The sequence below is a fragment of the Carassius auratus genome, chromosome 23 (assembly GCF_003368295.1).
Source record: "Carassius auratus strain Wakin chromosome 23, ASM336829v1, whole genome shotgun sequence".
NCBI classification, from domain to species: Eukaryota; Metazoa; Chordata; class Actinopteri; order Cypriniformes; family Cyprinidae; genus Carassius; species Carassius auratus.
In genome coordinates this window covers 4,159,696-4,182,920 of record NC_039265.1, presented here as the reverse complement: position 1 = coordinate 4,182,920, position 23,225 = coordinate 4,159,696, and the positions used below count along the sequence as shown (strand labels likewise).

The 23,225-nt window shown below is 40.7% G+C and overlaps 1 protein-coding gene across 6 annotated transcripts in view; it reads right to left on the bottom strand.

Moving 5' to 3' along the window:
• nav1a (neuron navigator 1a) overlaps window positions 1-23,225 on the bottom strand; it is a 130,190-nt gene that overhangs the window by 75,093 nt on the left and 31,872 nt on the right. For all 6 annotated transcript variants that reach the window (XM_026199298.1, XM_026199300.1, XM_026199301.1 and 3 more), the window contains exons 4-5: window positions 16,843-17,607; window positions 1,278-1,380 (exon numbers count right to left, since the gene is read on the bottom strand). In XM_026199298.1, the coding sequence (XP_026055083.1) occupies window positions 1,278-1,380; window positions 16,843-17,607 (868 nt within the window). The remainder of the gene's footprint in view (window positions 1-1,277; window positions 1,381-16,842; window positions 17,608-23,225) is intronic.

The window sequence follows — 23,225 nt, the reverse complement described above, 5'->3', positions numbered from 1 at the left end:
ATTTTCTACAAATAGCAAAAGGCTGATGAAAAAATCCCCAGAAAAGAAGACAGTGGCTTTCAGAGCATTGACGTGAATGTGAATTAATCTTCCTTAAAATGCCAGGCGCTTCTGTTTGCCTGACTTTTGTGCTGATTAACGATAATGACGGCTAAATGACAGTGATTATCATTCCTTTTATCCTTCAACAGGCCTTTCTGAGAACACTTCAATCAGACGAAGAGAACATGACAAATCAAGAAAGTAGCCATTGTTATGCATCTTAAAGGACTGGAAGGCCACACAAAACCCTGGCATACAGTATGTCTATTATAGAGTTGGGGCTCAGCACTTTACAGACTTTCTCTCGACAGGGGCATTAGTGTTTATGTGCAGAAGATGCATTAAATCAGGCCAATTAGGTTAAGGTTTTAATAGAATGAGTTTAAAGCTGCTGAGGCAGAGTAATTTTATACTAAAAGGCACTACTAAAATCACTCAGACACACTGAAGATAGAGTGCTAAGATACACTACGCTGATGAATCTCTTATAGTTCATCTGTTCGAGTCTGTCAGGAGAGCTGGATTTGAACTCACATTGCCTGTATGAGCACCTGGGCTCAATGCGTCAGAGCACCTGTGTCCACCAGTAAGCCACGGCTCTGACAGCTGTTACACAACAGATTTAGTGTTTCGCTTGCATGGATGGACTCTCTCCAGGCCTGTTGGTTTATAATGTACCATTAACAGCTTCCTCGAGCAACTTCCCCGCTTATTGCTTCTTTAAACAACACTCATAGGCAAAACATTGCCAGTAGCTCTGGTTTCCAATACACTAACACGGCATACTGTGTGAGGTCTAGCAGGGGTTTGTGGTTGTGGCTTTGTGATGAAAGGCTAATCCACCCTTTTGCTGTAGGGTTTGCATGTGTGTTTGTAAACCTCAGACAGCAGGAAACAACAGGGGGAGGTGCTGATGTGAGAATGATGTGAGAAGGACAGAGAAACATCTGCTGCTCTAGTCCACATCTGCTGACTGCCTTTGGTGATGTTTAGACTGCATTCATTTGGAGATATGCAATATGTAATGTTCCTCTGAATGAAATATGACCATACGGGCAGACATTTTACACTTTATTTTTTTAATTATTATTTTTTCTTTAGGGATGCCTTATAATAAACTATATTATTATTATTATAATTATTATATAATCATTTATAATGTTTATTTGTATTATTAATTATTATTTTAATTTTCTATTGAAGGAGAGCAGGACTAGAAGAGTGACCTCCTGTACCTGTGGGTGAGCTGTGACCCCCGTAAGCAGGACATGGTATCTTCCAGGTTCTGCCGGAGGTCGAGGACATTCTGAACGGTGCGTTTCCTCTGGGACTCGGGATCTGCAGGATAGAGCAGAGAGGAGAGGATGAGCGGACCATTAATGCAGGCATTTAGCAGCGATTTGGCCATACATAAACAAGCACACCCATGTGCATCAAGATAGAAAATATTAAAAAGCCAAAGAAAAACATCAATGTATAGATGAATGTTATCGAGGCTTGGTCCACGTCTCCACTCACACGTGTACAGTATTGCAGTTTTCAGTAACAACACACAAACCTTTCTCTCACGCTGTAAGAGCGCAGGGCAACGAAGCAGCGGAATATGACGATTCAGCAAGTGGGGAGCATTTCAGGCAGTACTAGAATGAATTAAACATTACATCTCAGCTTGCCAAGATGCCAAAAGCTCTTTGAGCTACTGTACTAGCAAGCTCACTTAAACAGGACTTTAGTATTTATAAAAGGTCTCCTTTCAGTTTAATTGCTTTCTTTATTTAGGCAAATGTGCTTATACAGATTTATTTGACATTCTAGCTGTAAAACTGTGGGGAAATGCAATATACGTCTTAACTCTGACATGTTGAGGACTGTTTTAAAACTGCTGACAGTAAAAGTGCTGTATTTCATCTGATCAGCCTCCCTCCCTAAAAAAAACAGCGCCGCTGTAAGTGTCAGATTATAAAACCACATAGCGCAGGTTCCTCTCCGTTTATCAGTTCATCAGTTTGGCTTCACACACACCGACAGACTCATATGGAATGAAATACTAGTGTAATAATTATCTGATACTGCCTACAATTTATGGAAAAATTATGGAGAACTGAATTAAATATACTGATAATTTTATACATAGCAAGCTACATTGTTGTCAAATGACTTCACTATGTTTAACTTAGCAAGTCCGCTCATAACTTTAGAAATAAAAATGTCTTTGTTAAAATGCCTTGGCTTATAACTGCTCAAATAATGAAAAAAGAGACTCATTATTGCTTCATTTATACAGTTCATTTGTCACACTGGTAATTTAACGTTGAGCGCTTTGCACTGTTGCATAAAGTCTTTAGTACAATCTGCTCTTGGTGTATACAGCAGATTTGAGCAAATGTATTAGATTTACCAGGTATTCTATACATATTGATCATTCTCATACTATATACAGTATACTTTTAAAATGGTATGAATACCCATACATGCACACAAAACAAACTCGTCTCATTTCGTCTCAAGAGTTTAGCTCTCATAAAAATATAATAATGTTTTTTTGTCTGGGAGCTTAAAAATATAAAATATATAGAAATAATCATTCTTTCTAAATATGTTGTATATATGAAACATTGATGCCTTTGGATTCAAATATTTAACAAAGCATGCAAACAAATGGCCACTTTTATCATCTTTGTTTTGTGCTCGCAAAACAAAGCCCCACCCGGCCCATTTAAAGCACTTGCTCGCACTGGCCCGACAGTGGAAAAGCGGCTATCGAGTTTTATTCTGGTACCATTCATTATTACATTACCCTCAACCGATAATACTACATACCAAATATTAACAGCAAATTTAACAAAGTTTGTAAAAACAACTAAAAGATTTAGTTGAAAAGTTCACAAAAGTTGCCAACTTTGTTAAATCCAACATGTCACTGTTACCTGGATCCACCTGCATCCACCCTAGAAATTGTGAATGGGTCGACTAACCAGAGCGGAATTATTAATGACCTGAAATTTTGGCAAGCAACAAACAAACAAACTAATAATCCGTATTTGAAAAATTGGAGGGGATTTATTACTGACCAAAACAGTTAATGCTTCTCCGATAACATGATTTGACTGTGTAAAGTTTAAAAAGGTTTGAGCCAAAATGGTTTTGGAGGGAATTAATTACTGAACAAAACAGTTAGCGGTTCTCAGATGACGTGTTTTGACTGTTTCAAGACTCTGCACATAACATTGACAAGTAACAACACGTGAGAATGTCAGTGTCGACACAATTCACAGAGAGAAAAAATCTAGTTTTTGTTTGCAATTGGGAAAACGTGTTCGTCTGAAATATCAAGAGGTAGTTTATGGTCGAAAAACTTTACTACATCTGGTGTATTACCTGTGAACAAGATCAATTACCCAATTAGCCAGCATTATTCAATTTACTTTTTAGGCTAAATGAAGAAAAAAAAAATCTGTTTATCTCTAATTGTAATGACTTCAAATGCAATACCCTTTGACAGCCAATGCCGTGTAAGGCAGAAACCAATGTCAATTTGGTGGGATTAGTCTGTACTGGTCCTTGCCACCTTACATCCCTCCCAAAACCTGATCGCTCACACCATCTTGTATGTTTCCCCTGGGGTGTGTTAATCCTGAAGTTCGACCAGTCAGCACAGCAAGACTCCATGCCAAACCCTCTGTAATGACATCCAGACTGGCATTAGTCAAAGTCCTAGTCTTAATTCACTTTAATCTTCACCATAGAAAAAAATATTGTGTGTGTTTGTGAGTGTGTGTGTCGTGGATCAGCACATGGAGGTGGCCCATGGTTTTGTGATGAAAATGGAGAACCCCCCATGCGGCCCCCTGTGGAGTGTCTCTTTATTCATGCATAATCTCAGACAATTAGACTCATGAAATACAATGAGTCTCCCAGAGTGGATCAAATGGGCTGCTCTGTAAATCAGGCTGCTGATGAGGGTGGTTTATACTGTACATAACTGCGGCCTTCTACATTGGTCATATTTATGTCATGCTATGCTCTCTCTTAAAGGCTTTAAATACTAATGAAGACCCCTGCATATAATACTGCATATACTGACCAGAGCAGAGATTAAATTAGGACTTTAAATATAAGAAAATATCAACAATATATTCTGCTAAGAAAGTAAGGTGAACAAGCTGTAGTATCCATTCATGTCTTTATATTCTCCTGCATATTTGGACCTGCGACAGGATTAAATAGCTATAACTCTTATAATGCAAATGTACCATGTTCGGGACCAAAAAACACTGTATGAACAGAATCTAGAGTGGGCAGGAGAGGGGGATCAATTAAATTTGGGTTCAGACCAATCATAAATTTGAAAGCAACCATAAGCCTTGTTCAGTACAGTTAAAGTAGTCCATGTGACATCAATGGTTCAACCATAATTTCATTATATTATTTTAATGATGTCCCACAGAACAACAAGTGTCGCCCCAGATCTGAGCCAACATTATTTTGCTGTCTGGGGTCCTCACTACCTTTCTGGGCCTTGAATGTGGTATTTCTGTTGCTGTCTATGCAGGGACAGAAAGCTCTCAGATTTCATCAATAATATCTTCATTTGTGTTCCGAAGATGAAGGGTTTACAGGTTTTGAACGACATGAGGGTAAATAAATAATGACAGAAATATCCCATTAACACTGCAACACTAGCTCAAACAACAGTGTAATTTTGGGGAGGGGCTGTCAGTTTGGCTCACCAATGACAGCTTGGAATCCTGTTGCAAAACATATTATTTAATAATTCTAGGTCATTCCTTTGTTTATTACTTACATCACCATTAGTTTAGCAATTATTGTGTCGTAAAAGCAAATATGAGTTGAATTTAAAGCAGGCTGACAATATTCCCATGTTGACAGGGATGGTGTCTACAACAGTCTGTGGCTGAAAGGGCCATTAACTCTCTGTGATAGCGTACAGCATTAAGCCATGAGAGGGTAATTGCCAGAAAATGGACAGATTTGAGAGAACATGTTGGATTCAGTGGACCTTTTACACCCAAAATATGCACAGTGCAGATTTTCTTCCACTCCTCGCTGGATTCAGATTTCATCTCCATCACAAAAAAGCGTACATTTTGAAGCATTTTATTTGTCCAAAAACAACATGTCTAACTGTAGCCACTAAGTTTCCTCTCAGTAATATGGAACCGTGCAGGGATCACTCCAGTTGGCAAGCAGATACATGTGAATTGTACTGTTGAGCTCTGGTGTAACGAAAGAAGACTGAGAAGATCATCACACTTCCAACCCCCACGCCTAAGGACCCCTACGGATCAGTCCAGCTGGCCAGTACTGGAATGACCTATGCAGTGAAAGAGAAGTCATGAAACAATGAAAAAAATGGCCATCACCCTCATGGCTGTAGACTAAGTATGCCAAGTCTGGAAACACCACTCATTGCTGCTTTGATGGCAAGAAACACGCTCACAGAAAATATCACATTGAATTTACTGTTAAGAGGTGTGACATATAAGAACTATTGATTACAGGGGCTTTGGGAATTAGCTCAATACTGAGATGATTGAGATGCTGAATGCACAGGAGGACTGCAGCCATCTGCCGATCAAAGTGTTCAAGCTGTTCACATTTGAAAGGTTATCTCCAGTGGAAAGCGACGGGGTGCCAAATAAATATTAATTCAATCATTTGTGGTGTTTGCTTAGAGTTTGTGCAAAGCCCTAATCCTAAATATCAAATTTTAACTAATCTGAAACCCCATGTGTGCCAGCAACCACACCATAACAAAAGAGACGTGACATACAGCCAAGTATGGTGATTCATACTCAAAATTTGTGCTCTGCATTTAACCCATCCAAAGTGCACACACACACACCATGAACACACACCTGGAGCAGTGGGCAGCCATTTATGCTGCGGAGCCCGGAGAGCAGTTGGAGGTTCGGTACCTTGCTCAAGGCCACCTCAGTCACGGTATTGAGGGAGGAAAGAGTGCTACACATTCACCCAACACCCTGAACACCACTGACCTTCCACCACTCTAACAACCATGTAGTAAAGCCAAATCAACCAACATATCACCACAGTTACTGCATAGCAACACCCTGGCAACTACCCTAAACATACTAAAAGCCACTTAGCAACCACTTAAACAAGTTAGCGACACCCTAGCAACCACCCTGAATACCACTGGCCTGGCAATCACCCAGAATACTCTAAAAACCATGTAGCAGTACTTTAGCAAACCAACAAAACACCATAACAACTGCATAGCAATCACCCCAAAAACATGAACCATCACATACAGTACAACAACCAGAAAAGGAACCCCATAGCAATGCCTTGGCAAACCTCTAAAGGGTTATAGCATCCTAGTGCCAAGTATTAAACAAGCTAACAAAACTCACATATTTTTCAGAAAATGCGTTAATAACTAGGCCTTTTTTTTGACCAATGGAAAACATCAATCAGATGTATATTTGTAGGATTGTTCAGACACACAGTATTGCTTAGGTATTATGTCTGATACCCTACGCTAGATGGCACACATGGTTGGCTGAATCAGTGCATTAAAGATTGGCACTCCATCCAAAATGCCCAAGAGTCACATTCATTCACTGAGCAGTAGTAGTTCAAATCATATTAGACACACTTGAATCGACCACTCTAGGACAGCTCATTTCATTTGTTCATGAATTAAATCCGTTCCTCTCTACATTCATCCTGATGAATGTGCCAGCAGGGCAAACAACTAGCACCAGAAAACACTGTGGGGGGTGGGGGGGGCTTAGCTTTTCCATTGTTTATTAGACTATAATAAGCAGAACTGTTATGACTCAATTAAAGGCGTTTTCTCAGAAAAGGCAAGGGAAGTTGTTTCCTTTAAAATCTGGATTAGAAAATAATCACTCAGAGGAACTTCTAGTCACTCTCAAAATAAACAACTCACGGGACTTCACCTCATTTCACACAACACTAATCTCAATGCTATGAAAGTTCGGTTACATGGGTTTTCTGTAACATTCTCTGTGTGTGTCGTTGGAAGCTGAATGAAAACCTCTGTTTAAATCTTTTTTTGTCCATTTTCAGTCATGCAACCACCTCTGATTTGTAGTTATATGACGTAAAGCGCAGACTGAAGAGCATTAAATAATTATTAAGCATTGCTCGCCAGCTTTGGCTGGTGCTCTTCCTGATGCAAATGTCTGCTCTTGAATCCAAAACAGGGATGTATAACACACTACATCCTGAAACAAAAGACATCAGCCGGTGTAGAAGGTGGGGGTCCTCTCCAATCCCTCCGCTGCATCTAATCGATTCCACGCGGTTGTTAAGCACAACTCTCGTTTATGGTAATTAAAGCCTCCCCACTACAGGGGTGAGAGTGATGGAAAGGTCCAAGGCCATCAGACTTCCTGTTTTCCAAATCGGCCCGGGCCCAGAGGACCCAGCTGCAGCCGGGGCGAGGGAATGAGGAAATTAGGGATGCAAATTTCACCCCCCATCGCAAGTACATTCCCGGGGGGAAAGCTAATGAATCAAGGCTAGCTGGTTAAATGCAGCTGGGGGGGACTGCAGTACACCTGCCTCCCCCTCTTTACACCCTCATCTACTTGTGAAAGAAAGAGTTGAAAGCAGCCACTACCAGCAATACAGCCATTGTCTTTTCTCAGACTATTCAGGAGTATACAATTTGATTCAGGACTGACCATGGAAAAGCAGAGACACTGGGAGAATTCTAATGGTACATGCTTTAAAAGAAAAATTGGAATCAGGCCGACAAGCAGAGAACCAACAGTAGCTTAGTAAGCGTGTTACAGTAATATATTGCGACGACAAGGGACTGGGAGAATGGAAGCTTCTAAAGGAATGGGAGGACTCTACTGTATATTTAGCTCAAAAGAGAACACAATAAAACAAAGGCTGTAAAGTGTTTTGCATTCTAATGGCAAACACTAAACCCACATAAAGGACTTGTCAAATGCTTGGATTGTTGTAGTCACACCTCATTTAATAGGGTTTAAAAATGACCCTCTATCACAGGATGAAAGATTAACAGTAATCCCATAATTACAGTTAGCGTAAAATTGGGATTTATGAGGCTCTAGTTCTTTAACTATCATTTCATAGTCTCTATTGGAAAAGATCTGGGTCATGCAATAGATCACTGCCCAGTGGATAGCTAGTTGTGGTTTCCAAAATTTGGACAACGGGCCCCGCTCAGAAAACATTGAGGACGACCTCACACAAAGGGTCAGTTAAATGAGATCCCAGATTTAATGAAAAGTAGTAACTCATGCATGCTAACCCTAATAACCAAATCTTCTGGATCTGCTCCAAATTCTTGGACCTCAGTCTCCCAAGGAGAGGAGAGTCAAAGAGAGTGAATCACAGTTAGAGATTATCGGGTCTTCAGAACTTCCAAGATGTTGATGCAGAGAGTCTAACCTAATATTACAACATCCACACACTAGATTGTGAAGTGTTTTTATCTCTAAAATGCACTACCAACTTAGAGCACCATCTGAATCTGAGACTGCCACATGCTTAAAAGACAGGCAATGTCTTCCTAATTAGCAACTGAAGCATAGCCTGTCAATAAAGAAGCTAATAGGGTGAAGACAGATGCTTACTGGAACCATCTTCTGCATTTCTGAAAATGCTGTTAAGAGCAAGAAGCAAAATGGACAAAGTAAAAGGATGTCATAGAGTGCTGAAAGCTCTGAGAAGATTTTTTTGGCAGATACAGGCCACTCTTCTAAGAGGTCTTGTCTGGAAAGTGTACTAAACCAATCACAGCATGGAGCTCTTGCTGGATCCATCGGTCTTTCCAAATGATGATCAATTTCCATCAGTTAATGTTTTCATTTTCCATGTTTTATTACCAGAGCCGAGGAACAGATGATGTTTAATTGGTTAATTAGGGTATACTGGGTGACAGGTTGTTAATAACAGGTGAAATAAGGCCAAATGAATCCCAAAGGGCTGTTAATGGAGTTTAATGGTGTAGCATTGAGCCAGAGAAACATTTATCGCTACTTTGACAAGCTGGCTGATATTTTACTAGCAACACACTGCAATGCTCTTAAATTACTCTGAGCAATAATCCATTTCAGATTCATTTGTGGTTTAGGGGAAATGGTATAGTTTCCAGCTTCTCCACCACAAGTTTGTTTTATTTCCAGTTTACCTTATGTGTGTGTTTTTCAGTTCTCCTCCTCTACTCAAGTCTCTGTACTTAGAAACAGAGTGGTGACCTCGCAAACATGAAAACAGGAAGGCAGATACACATGCAAGCATGCTGCATCTGGTGAATGAAGGGACTCTTAAATAACAATACAGTGTCCTGCCGACGCTTTGGCCAAATGGTAGAAGACACACTGCAGGAAATGAGAAGACGGATTGGAATATCCGCACAAAAATCACAATAATATCCTTGGGGAATAACTACAGAGAGGAAAGAAAGCAGTGATGCACTGGTCTAATCATGCTGGTGTTGTTTCCAGAAAGTATTATAAGACTTCCTTATCTTGCATCACTCATGTTGCAATCCCATGACACTTTTTCAGAAGAAAACTGTTTCGCAAAATCACGCAAAAGGCCAAACTGAATGAGAACGGCTTAGAAAGTGTTGCCAATGAAATAGACCTACTGCCATGACAAATCTGATTTTAAATTCAGAGGTATTAAGCAAAGAAAGCAACACGAAGGGATTTCTCAAAACACCAAGGATGGAAAATTTTATGGATACTTAAATATAATAAAGTTAGACTCAATACTATATCCACCCTTCTGGACACAAAGTCTAGGCTCCTAACAAAAATAAAACCTTTTTATTGTCACCTTGAAGAAGATGACTTCCTATTCATGACAAAGGGAAATTCCCATTCTAAACTTGTTTCAGGTCAGAGAGCTCTCTGAGGACTGCAAGAATCTTTTTACAATATCTATTGTTGCTGTCAGAAAAAGATGTCATCTAATGGTCAAACTAAAAGGAATATTTCAGGTTCAATACAAGCTAAAATTGTTTTAGGTTATATAGAAACAAACTGGACAGAAAACGTTGTAAAATCATTAAATGCATAGTTTATTTATGAAAAAGTTCTGGTTATGTTAAAACATCTCCCTGCTCAGTAGAAGAAGTGTAATTGACCTTAAATCAAGTTTTTGTATTTTCTCCAAGGAAAAGCTTATTCCACACCACTCAAAACTGACCAGAAGCATTCAAGTTTGGTGAGGAATCCCTGCATGTCCAAGGGCAGGGAGGTGTGAACTGGGAGTGATGCCCAGACAACTGCAGGGTTTAAAATCTGACTGGAGCAGAGAAGCCTCCAACATCACAGCTGCATCTCTGGCAAGACTCTTAGGAGCTGAGGAGGTCCACCCAGCTGTTGTTGTCAACAGAGAGAGAGAGTTGGAAAAAAGGTCCATGTGGAACAATGTTTTCTTGCCAAAGATTGAGCACAAATGTTGCTCAATGTCTTCTGAAGCTCAAGGAGGCAAGATGTGGTGCAATGCTGTGTGATAAACAAAAACAGCACAACTCTGAACTGACCTCAAGCCAGAGTGATCCTATCACCTCCATCACATGGAGGGTCATAGAGACCAGCTGTGGAACTGGAGACCATGTGTAGAGGGAACTTGAGATCAACTGCTTCTTCCTGCTTTGGGGCAAAATGTTTGCTTTTAACAAGGGTCTCCAGTCTTCTTCTCAATGCAAAGATGAAGAGATTTGGCCAGTCTGAAATCTGCTAAGGATAGCACACATAGTTATATTCAACCGAGAGGACACAACAAAGTCATTTTATTACTAGTTACTCATTATTCTTCATTATTTTAAGGAACCCCTAAAATTCTCCTACCGTACGTAGAAAGAACATGATAAGACAGGCCACTTTTTAACACTTATTTGATGAGTCAAAAATCATACAAATTTAAACTTTATGATGTACATTTTGGAAAGAAAAATCTTAAAAAATAAGTTAAATAGTTCTGCTGTCTCAAAAAAAAATCAGACCTGGGGTAAGATGAGCCAACCATTGGGGTAAGTTGAGTCAGTTTGAGTCATTCACATATTTAATTTAATTTAATTTATGCAATCCTTTAATTCTATCCAATCCTAGGCAAAATCATCAACTTGATGTTTTAAAAAGGAAACCACCTAAAGATCCTAAAAACAGCAGTAACTCATTTTACCCTGGTAGAGACGGCATGATGTCAAAAAAATTTTTGGATGAGAATAAATCTGGAAAAAGCTGCTGCCACTGAATGAATGTATGCACAAATATTCGTCGACGGGTACTTCAAGCAAATCTTCAGAATCTAAAATATTCTTTGATTAAAAGATGCACAATCTGGCTGGATTTTCACCATCTCAAATTAATCATCAGACTCACAAGAATCTTTTTAAAGAGATAAAATAAGAAACAAAAAGAACATCATAATACTTACATTTCCTTATCAGGCCGTTGATTAAACAGGACGAGAACTTTATAATCGGAAAACAACTTTAAGCATCAACTGACATGCTAATGCATGTATTTGGATGTCTGTGACAATTCAAATAAAGTCTCTGAGGCGAACCCGGTCTGAATCTGGCCAACCTTGCATTTTGTACTAATTCGAACCTAGACTCTGATGTGTTTGATGCTACCATTTTGCTCACTGTTAATGGAGAATCAAGAGGCACTGGGATGTTTGAATTTATAATGGCTTGTGTAAAGATGTCGTTTTATTGCTAGTGACAAACAACACATCTGTGGCATAGACCAACAAATCTCATTCTCTCAGCGCTTAAGTGTTTGCTTAAGTGTTTCAACTGACTTGCTCTTCTGCAACTTTCAGACCCTAGTGAGCCTCCAGTTTCATACATTGGCAGCTAATGTTTAAGTAATTCCTTTTTAACAAAACCTGGCAATTTGAGGAGATAATTAGCCCTGGGTATCATTGGCAATGTGACAAAGCAGAACAGAGTTTGTTTGAATGCTATAGTTGAGTAGAATACCTATTATCAACAAGCACAGTGGCATTTAGTACATTAATAATTAACATTGCCTGTTTCTTATCAATTATACAAGAGCAATGTTAGTAACCACTAGTGACTATTGGTAAAAGAGTTGATTTCTTGCCCTTTATTCATACAAGTGAACCCAAGATATGTCCTCACATAAAACTGAGAAAAGCTTGCACAATTATTTCCCCATGACGGTTAAGGCCATCTCAACCGCAAAGCAATTATGGCTTTCAAAAACACAACTGTGCCGCTACTGCGCATAAACCACCACTTGACTTCAAAAACTGGACATTTGAGGAAGACCCACAAAGCAGCTCTCACGTAACTGACATAAAAATAAATATGAGCATGCATCCAAGAGTTGGCCATTTTACATGGAAATACACTGGAAAGTATTGCTCTTTGAGAGTTATTTTACAACATGCTTAAATATAGGGCTGCTTTCAAGCACATGTTTGTTGACGATTAAAATTGTGCTTAACAGGCTGAAACTACAGGCATAAGTACATAAACAATATACATTTTGTAATATTTCTGGATGTTTTAAGAGATAAATTGACATTATTTCCATGTTACATGCTTGCATAAATGAGCGTGTTCCTTCCACTATTCTGTTTTGCAGACATGCAGAAATTCGATTAGGACTTAGATTGAATTAGTCACACACTGCATGCCAAGGCATGGAGATGTTGGTCATGACAGTAATCACATTACAAATCTTTTGGCCGTCAAAACTGCACACAAGTCATGGTCTCAGTGCACACATAATGGAAACAGGGTTGTGCATGTTTCCATGTTAACAGAGGTGTATAAACCAAAACTTGATCTTTATTTGCAGTTCCTCTTTCAATTCCTGTTTTCACTGTGTTTTGTTATTATGTACCATTTAGTCATCAGATTCACATTTTGGTGGACAGACGTTAAAGCATAAATATAACTAATTCTAATGCATAAAATCCAATCAGATTTTAAGAAAATCTGAATTTATTTATTTAGTATTATTATTATTATTATTATTATTATTTTGCATTTTTCATTATACAGTCTATGATTCACCTGCTGTTCCAAATCTAGTGACCTGTCTATATAAACAGTTATCTCCTGAGGGTGCATCCTGAAATGAATCTTCATAAGCAGCAGATTTTGAACATCATACAGTTGTGACGAACCATGTGAATAAGATAATACCTTACACATTTTAAATGGTATACATTTTGTGTAAAAGTTTAAAATTGTCATCAGTTATAGAAATTAAAATCCGTCTTTATTATAATTTCATCTGTGTATACACACAGTATATACTGAGCTTTTTGCAACACTGGTTACATTGTTAGTACTGCCTTCTTCCTTGAGTATAAATGTGATGTTACATTATAATTCTACTAAAACAGTACCTTGAAGGTATAATTATGCTGCCTACCTTTTGTAAATTTTGTGTTGGACATGTGACTAAGATGCCTTAAACTGCTGCCTATGTAGGCAGGTCATTAGGTTTGGGAAAAAAGAACTAATGATGGCCGGACACTGCAAATAAAATACACTTCATCAATTCAAAATGTGAATGTATGCATGGCTGTATGTATGCCTTTATACAGTATGTGTGTTTGTGTTTCCCTTGAGATCTGCTCTTACACAACCAGACCTGTTTGAAATGAAATCATGCAAGCTGTGAAGAGAAGACCTGCAGCATGCTGAGATGTCAATCAGGCTGACTTTAACCCTTGCAACAATTTCCTGGCTTCCTGGCAAACATAATATACACTGCATTTTAGTGATGGTTTCCGTTTAAAAGGGGCTGCTTGAATTTATAAAACCATTTCCTGCACATTATCATTTCTCTAACTGCCCGATGCTCAATTCTACAAGCAATTTAATGCAGACACACACATTTGTCATGCATAACCCAACAATAATCAAATACAGCAAATAAGGAAATCCTGTGCCATGACCTTACAAAATGCTTCAAGGTCATTAGGCCTTATTCCCCAGGAAATGGATTGTATTTACTGCAGTATTAATGTAAATTTGAGATAAGTGTATTGTCATATCGTTATCACCACATTCTACTTTTCTTTTTTGTAGACCAATTCAACCACAGTAACCTCACCCTGAATTCTGAACTGTCAGCAGAAATCATGTCCAGTGCATCTATTGCACTGCTAACCCAGACCAACCAGCAAGCTCAAAGCTCAATCCAGACATGGAAATGATGATGATGAAGATAGGTAAGGAGGCTCTCAGAGACACACCCTTCGACAGCAGAATAAGACACTGAGCACCAGATGTATCAAAAAAGTTAATTTACTTGCTAAGACCTCATTTTATGTCTGTTCCTACTGTATATAGTGTGGATTAAAAATTAATAACAAGATAAAAAAAAAAAAAAAAAATTATACATTTTTCCAAAATAAAATTAATATTCAATGCAAAATAATAGAAGGTTGGGCTTGATTTCATTCATCACAAAGAAAGAAAGAAATATCAGTAACTTTTCACTGCACTATTTTAAACTAAACTACAAACATTACTGAATTTGGCACTTAAATTGTCATTATCTTCATGCTTAACTAATCCTTAAAGCTGTGGTTTTATTTATTTAAAAGGAGTTTTAGTGCATGTGATTGGATATTTGGTTTGGTAAAGCTCTTATCAACACAAGTAAGAAGCATCTGTCCTTAAGTATTTAGAAGACACATTGGGCTTCTCCATCTGATCTTAGCAGTGTTTCTCTTAACCCTCTCCTGGTGGCTCTCAACTGTCGCTGTCTGATACCAAAAGCATCTAAGTCTTTTTTAATGTTATTTATTACCAAGTAGAGAGCTAATTTGTATAATTATATAGATATGGCTTGACTTACCAGTTATACTGATTCCCCACAACCTTCTGTCTATCATTTCAAGTCTCATTTCTGATTATAGTTATCATTCAAATGGTAAAAATATCAAAAGTAAAACAGAAAGAACAAACATTTTGCATTGGGCAGTATGTTAAATTCATGGAACACTCACTCACAGGAACCAGTGTCAAGACAGCACTGACTGAAGAAACAGAGTCTTGTGTAATTGTGTTTGTGTTGTGGGGTCAAAAGCAGAGGAAAGGGGACAAGCAGCCCAATTGCATTCAGTCACACATGCATAATAACACAGTGTTTCAAACCCTGGAGGAAAGCTTTGAAAACCTTTGCCTGCACAGTTTACCCCGATGGGCAGCACAAGCTAAAGGAATCAACAGTAATACACGGTGGTAAAGAGGTTGAAAAGAATCCAGATCATTCGTACAATATAAGACGTTTTTTTTTCTATTCCGCCCACCCCCACTTCTCAGCAGGTGCCACACGGCAAGGTCAAAATAAGCTCCAGGGAAGGAGAGGAAATGAGTATAGCTAGCTAACAGACTGAATTCCATTTTTTCATATCTCAACTCAAATGATTCACTTCACAGCTCATCTCTCTGGTCACCCTAACATTAAAAAGCAATATACTGCACTGCTAGCTAGGCTATTGTTCAGTGGCAGATTGTTGAGAGATTGTTAATAGCTAATCATGCTCAAATCATCACTTACTATGTTAAATATGCGTTAAAGTACCATGCACGGGAGCATAGCTGACCAATCCTGTATCACAAAGGTAAATATCTAATAAGTCACCGCACTCTTCATGTATTCTTGAATAAAAACAAAACACAAAATGTTCATGTGTCTGTGCCGTCTCTTTCTGAGTCACTGACCTTCTCAAAGAGTGTGACACCCCTATTATTCTCTTTTGAAGTCCCCCGGTAACAGAAAGAGGGAGAGGGAAAGGGAGAGAGGAAGAGACAGGGGGACCATCTGTCAACTGCCCCAGAGATCAATGGCACCAGCGGCAAGGCTAAATATGTTGCCCACCATGACTTGAAAACAATTCAACCCAGCGATGTTTATTTTTAAGTTCCTGCTACTGCATCAAGCATAATTTATTTTACTGTTTCTATTGTGAGCTTGTTTATGTTATCTACAATAATGCATGCTGAACTGAGACACATCATTAATGTAGAACTGGTAAAATATCTAAAAAAAACATAAGCAAATCATTCTAGCCATCCAAAACATCTAATGCCGTGTTCACACTGCATGATGTGATCTAAATCATTGGATCACTGTTGTCTTCACACTGGTAATTGCCGGTTCACATCGCACTCAGGTCCAGATATTTAGCATGCCAAATATTTCACAGGCATTGGTGACACATCTGTGATTCTCTCAAATTGTGTCTTTGATAATTCACACTGCGGGACTGTCACTCGCTTGAACGAGCACTGGTTTGCTTCAGATTCAGACAATTTGAAAACTAAAATTGTGCAGTATGACCTATGCATATGGTGCTATATTCTGGAGATTAGGGCAGTGTGTCAACTCTGCTACAATAGTGAGGCAAATATAACCCTGAATCAACCCCCTTCCCCCTGATTTGAGCACAGATTGGTCTCACCCAATACGTGCACAGATGCAAGACATGAGCTTGCAATGTAAACAAAAAGGGATGCGCCGATTGTTCAATGAAACCATGCAGTGTTTCAAATAAATCAACACTCATAATCATAAACATGCAGAAGAAGCTTCAAGCAAAGAATAGATATATGAATAAAGTGTGCATAGTTATGTGAGCAGCTCAGGATGAATAGGAAATACAAAGAGAGGTGGTTGCTAAGCAAGAGCAGGGCTGGGTTGAGCTACGGAAGTGATGCTGAATTCATAAGCCAGGCAGCATTGCTCATTCTCCGGCATTGCAAATGGATTAGTGGAACTTGTTATTACTTACCCAACATCTGACTGAAGAGAAGCTGCTCCAGGTCCCCAAGTACTGTTACAACCAGTTCAGGGTCCACTTTTAGGAAGGTCTTGTCCCCTTCCTCTGGTTCTGTTGCATCTTTGCCCCCTCTGCCCCCTCCTGGGGTGGCTGCCCCTGAGGTACCACTTAAAGTTTTCTTACCATTAGCTTTAGCCTTGCTGGACAAGATCTCATCATCTGACTTGCTGTCATCTGCCAGCTCTTGAGCCTTGCTGATGGGTTTGACCTCAGCGTAAGGACTCTTTGGTATCCGACTGGGTTTGTCCAGTTTGGAAGGTGGGCTAAAGGGTTTTGGTTTTCCCTGAAACAGTGAATGCTCTGATTTGGAAAGGTTCTTGGAAAGTGGAATACCCTTTCCTGTACCCCCTCCTGCATCTTTGAGCTTGTCGGACTTGTTCTGACCTGACCCTGGCTTTTCCATGTCATCCGACCACTTGGGCTGGTACAGGTGCATCTTCTTCTCGGCATCCGTAAGCACGCATAAATTGGTCAAGGACTTTTGCTTGCGCAGGTTACTAGGTACTGGAAGACGACCCTCTGAGTTTCCCGCTCTGTAGACCTTTAGCTCAGCACGAGGAGTAGCCTGTGGGAGCCCTGACTTGCCCCTTTTTGCAGCCATGCCCCCAACTCCGTTGGCTCCTGCCTGGCCCTGGGGGGTCTTGGCTTTGGACGTTTTGTCAGCTTCAGTCTCGAGATCTACTCCTTGTCCTCTTGGGCTACCCCCAAGCATTCCTCCTGCATGAAACCATGTAAAAGCATTAGTGAGTCAATTGGTTTTACAATCAAGCAAAAAAAGAGACAAGGTGCAAGGTCTGCAAAGTCTGCAAGCTCTGTCACTTGCTGCCAAATCCTTATCACAGAGAGAACTATCTCTCCAATTACACATGCAGAAAGACCAGTCGCTAGATCCTGTATTGAAGAGGTAATCCGTATGTCTGGTGTCTTTAGCATGTAAATCCAGCATCTGGCTACTCTCAGTTAGACTGCCTCAGCTGCAGCTGCTCTAGTGCTAGCCATTCACTCATTTTTTTCTCGCTCTCTTTCTTTCTCTCTCCTCTCTCCTCTCTTCAGCAGAGTGTCTCGCAGCTTTGCTGTGCAGCAGCAGAATGACAGAGAAGACAGACGCAGGAACAGCCCCTCCCCTTGCTCCCCGGCGCTCATTCAACCACACACACCCTCCTCCCCCTACTCTTCTGGCTCTATCTCTTTTCCTCTTTCTCTCTCCAACACACCCACTCTAAAGATGCTACACGGATCCCTGCACAAGTGTTACAGTATAGGGGACCTATGATAAATTACAGTGTCTTTTTAAACAGTTGTCTGCCAGCATTCTTCCTCTGCTTTGGTTTATTAAAATGCTCTGTTATCATAAAACCAATAATGTTTTCACTGCTAGGATATAATCAACAGTAACATCATGCTGTCAGACTTGTATTCAATTAAAAAATTTAACCTAAATGACTTTAGGATACTTTTTAGAAGCTTTGGGAATTGCTGTTCATTGTCAAAATGGATCCTAAACTGTTTCTAATGGATTTGACTTGAAGCATTAAGTTGCACAATGTGTCAGAAATCACCATTTACATAACTAAATTTGATAAGACCTTCCAGTGTGAAATGAAAAGTAATTTTTTCCCCTATTCTTTAGTCATATCTTACCAGGGGAACCAAGTTTGCCAGGACAGCCACTGGTGGGCTACATTACACTCCAGGCTCTGACAAATGTACAGACAATTAGGCCTTGATTCTGATGTGCCACACTGAATTACCCTCAAGAAGAAAAGATTGAGCTTTGGAAGCAACAACCTCCATTCTGTCAGAGGATGGACCTAATTTTTCACCAGCTTTGGAAAGGGGATGTCACAACAATACGATGCACACAAGACTGCACACATTTCCTTCCTCTGAAGCCAAAAGGGATCTAGGCTTGTTGGAATCCATTTTGAGAGTGCTCTACTTAGTTCTGTCATTTCAACTCAATAAGGCCAAGCTCTACCAAACAGACTATCCAAGTGGAAATAACTGACCTCTTACAAAGTCTTAGCTCAAGGACACACTGTTGATAAATCAGGATTAAGAGGAACAACTCAACTTAGTACTCTTTCTGCATTATTAGTAGATTTTAAGGCACTACTATTGCGCTTTATTAAGATAAACTCAAATATGTCTCAACATTTGTCTGTCATTGAATCAAAAGGCCCAACTAGAGTACATGCTTTCATGGTGGTGCATACTTATCCATTAATATGCTGGTGTTAATACTTCAGTTACTTCCCATCATGCACTTGATGCACTAATTCCTGATGGCAACTTAAAACCCAGTACTGAACAGAGTCGATAAGAAAATCGTTGAACCAACTGTCTATGAAAGTTCCGGAAATATCTCTGCAGATTTTGGCGGAAATCCAGATGGCTAAAGGAAACATTAAAATGCAGCAAATAGCTTTAAATGAAAACACTGTTGAACTGTTATGAGCAGAATTCAAAATGTCTAATTTGCATACCACTGCTCAGTCAGTTATTTTTATGAAAACTTCCAAGACCTTACTGAAGACCACCATAGCATTTACAAAAAAAAAAAAAAAAAAACTACTTTTCCACCACATTTTCTGAAGAAAATACAAAATGGTCAAAAATGGTCTGGATGGTTTTAACATATTGCTATGCAGTTGCAATGTATTGTGTAGTTGCTTACTCAAAAAGCCCACTACAATTATACTTTGGTCTCTAAATATGGCTTTAGTAAGAGGTTATTTTCTTTTCATCAAAACTAGCAACACATGATTTGAAGCATCTTTTAAGTCCATCTTGCAAACAGTTCAGGAAAAATTTAACAAAGATTTTACATCAAATGTGTTAACCTCTCTTCATATTTCTAATATCAGCCTTTATACAAGGAAGCAAACAGATCTAAACCAGCAGGCTAGTCCAAAGTTCCTCCCAGTAGACACATTAATGTCACACCAGACATAAAGTGGAAGTTATAGTGCACAGAGCTGGATCTGTTCATGGGGGAGCCCTTGCTTATAAACAGCACTTTGTTTTGAACATTGACTCAGGATAGCTCCACTCACGTAAAATTCACCACAGGCCGCCACCTCGTCTCTTGCTCATGGGACTTCAACACTGAGCCGACTGTCTGGTGCTGATGACCCAGACACCATTGCAAAATAGCTGGACAAACTTCAGAGTTACTTGAAATGTAGCCTGAGTCAAATATTCAGAGTGCAATTATTCGTCCCATTTGTCATTTTGATAAGTTTCTGAAGAGACTACCATACAAAAAGTATCTTGTCTAACATGTAACAAATTTTTTTGAGTGGAAGGAGTGATATGAATCTGTAGACCACAAAAAAGGCAAATTCAATTAATAATAAAACATATATTATCATTAGATATATTAAAATTAGCAGTTAAAATATTATTTATAATACTTCTTCAATTTATTTATAAGTTTATAAAATATTTACAGAAAAAGTTTTGGAATTCCATGTTGACGAACCTTTGTTACGTATGTAACCCTAGTTCGAGGGAATGAGACTCTGCGTCGAAGCTCTACGGGCAATGGGTCTAGCGTGAGCAACTCTGAATATCGTGTGTAATCAGTCCAATGGAAGAGCATGACGTCACGGGCAGGGTGACGTTAGCGACCAGGAAGCTATAAAAGCACGTGCCGCGCAGCTGGCATCAGATTCGAGTAAAAGCAAGTGCCGGCAGGGGTGCTGGGGGTACGGCCTCGAGATGCAACATCTAGTTCCCTCGAGGAACTAGGGTTACATACATAACCTAGAGACATTCCTCTACAGGAACTCGAGCTGGGTCGAAGCGCTATGGAAGGCGTGGAAAACCCTGCAACATTGTAGATGTCCAGCATGGACACACCTGCTAGAAAGGCCTTGGGAGGTCGCCATACCCCATGTAGAGTGAGCCTTGGCTCCCGACAGCGGGGGAAGACCAGAGGACTCATAGGTGGTGTTGATAGTCTCAACTACCCAACGACTAATAGTCTGCTTCGAAGCAGGAAAGCCCCTCTTGGTGGGACCATAGCATACAAGCAATTGGTTCTTTTTTCTCCACAGGGCAGCTCTGTGGATGTATGCAGCACTACAGGTTGTGGTGTGATAGAGGGAACCTTAGGAACATATCCCGCTCGAGAATATATGAATGTTTTGGTCATGCCAGGTGCAAAATCAAGATAGGTAGGGGCCACTGAGAGGGCCTGTAAATCTCCTACTTTACTCAGAGAGGTAATAGACAACAGAAAGGTGGTTTTAAGGGTCAGATATCTGAGATATCTTGAAAAGGATCGAATGGAGATTTGCAAAGAGCCTCTAACACCACAAACAAGTCCCATGGGGGAATACGGGACCGTACTGGATGTCTCAGCCTCAGCGCACTGCGGAAGAAACGTGTAACTAAGGGGTGTCTTCCCAAAGACTGACCATCGAGAGGGACATGGTAGGCCGCAATGGCCGCCACGTAAACCTTCAGCATGGAGTGGGTCAACCCTTCAGAGACCCTGGCTTGTAGAAACTCCAGAACTGTACCAACTGGGCAGTTAGCTGGGTCAAGCTGGCGACCTCAGGGGCCACACTCCCAGTTTCCATAACTCCGGGCGAGGGTGAATTATCGTGCCCTGCGGTATTGGTATAGAGCCGTCGAGGAGCGAGACCAGATCTGCAAACCATACTCGGCCCGGCCAGAACAAGGTTACTAACAACAGACGGACCCTGTCCCAGCGTACTCTCGCCAGAACTCCCGGGAGCAGAGCAATAGGAGGGAAAGGCGTACAGACGAAGCCGCGGCCAGGTCTGTACCATAGGGTCCAGTCCCAGAGGAGCTGGATGAACTAGAGAGAACCAAAGGGGACATTGTGATGTGTCTTGAGTCGCAAAGAGATATACTTGAGCTCTGCCAAAAATCCTCCATATTTGCTTCACCACCTCAGCGTGAAGTTACCATTCCCCGGGCCTTGGCCCCTGCCTCGACAGTATGTCTGCTCCCATATTTAGTTTCCCAGGAATATATACTGCTCTTAATGAGAGGAGTTAGCCCTGGGACCACACAAGGATCTGGTGTGCCAGCTTCTACAAGGGGCACGAAAGCAGACCTCCCTGGTGACTGATAAAAGAGACCACCGATGTGTTGTCAGTGCACACCAACACATGGTGACCCCTTAGGTCTGGGAGGAAGTGCTTCAGTGCACTCTTCTTTGCATTAATTCTCAAACCAAGCTCCCCCATATGTGCGAGAACGACATCTCGATGCCGAGCCGCAACCTGCTCTGACTGAGCTAAAATCAACCAATCGTCGATATAGTTGAGAATGCAGATGCCCTGCATGTGCAGAGGAATCAGAGCCGCATCTACACACTTTGTGAATGTGCGGGGTGAGAGTGCAAGGCCGAAGGGAAGTACTCAATATTGGTGAGCTTCGCCCCCGGAAGCGAACCTCAGAAACTTGCTGTGTTGTGGAAGGATGGATATGTGGAAGTGTGCATCTTTGAGATCTATTGTGACAAACCAGTCCTCGGACCTGATCTGAGCTACAACATGCGTGATCGTGAGCCTTTTGAACAGTCTCATAATTGATCGATTTAAGACCTGCAGATCTATGATCGGACGCAACCCCCCATCCTTCTTTGGAACTGTGACATACCGGCTGTAGAACCCGGACTCCCTGTCTTGAGGAGGGACCACCTCAATGGCCTCCTTCTCTTATAGGGTTTTCACTTCCTGTTTCATAACCAGAGCCTGGTGTTTAACTTGGCCACCGCGCAAGTAACCACCTCTAAGAGCTCATTGTACTGTGGCCAATGGGGTAGCGAATCCCTATCGACAGACTCCACATTGACCTCCTCGGAGAAAAGAGAGGCGGAGTGTCGATCCCTCTCCCTGGGTGGTAGGAACTGCAGAGCATGCTTCCAACTCCAGAGATTGGGCCCCGGATCTGGCGGATGCTTTATTTTCGCCTTGCTCTTAGACATGTTTTGAAGCTCTACTGGACAGACAACAGTAAATAAGACTCACAAGACAAACTGAGGACTTTCACACACAGAGCGCTGGCTGAAGACGCGAAGCTGTCGCCAGCTGCACGGCAGGTGCTTTTACGTATGTAACCCTAGTTCCTTGAGGGACTAGATGTTGCATCTCGAGGCCGTACCCCCAGCACCCCTGCCGGCACTTGCTTTTACTCGAAGCTGATGCCAGCTGCGCGGCACGTGCTTTTATACCTTCCTGGTCGCTTACCTCACCCCACCCGTGCCGTCACGCTCTTCCATTGGACTGATTACACACGATATTCAGAGTCACTCACGCTAGACGCATTCCCTGTAGCGCTTTGACGCAGCTCGA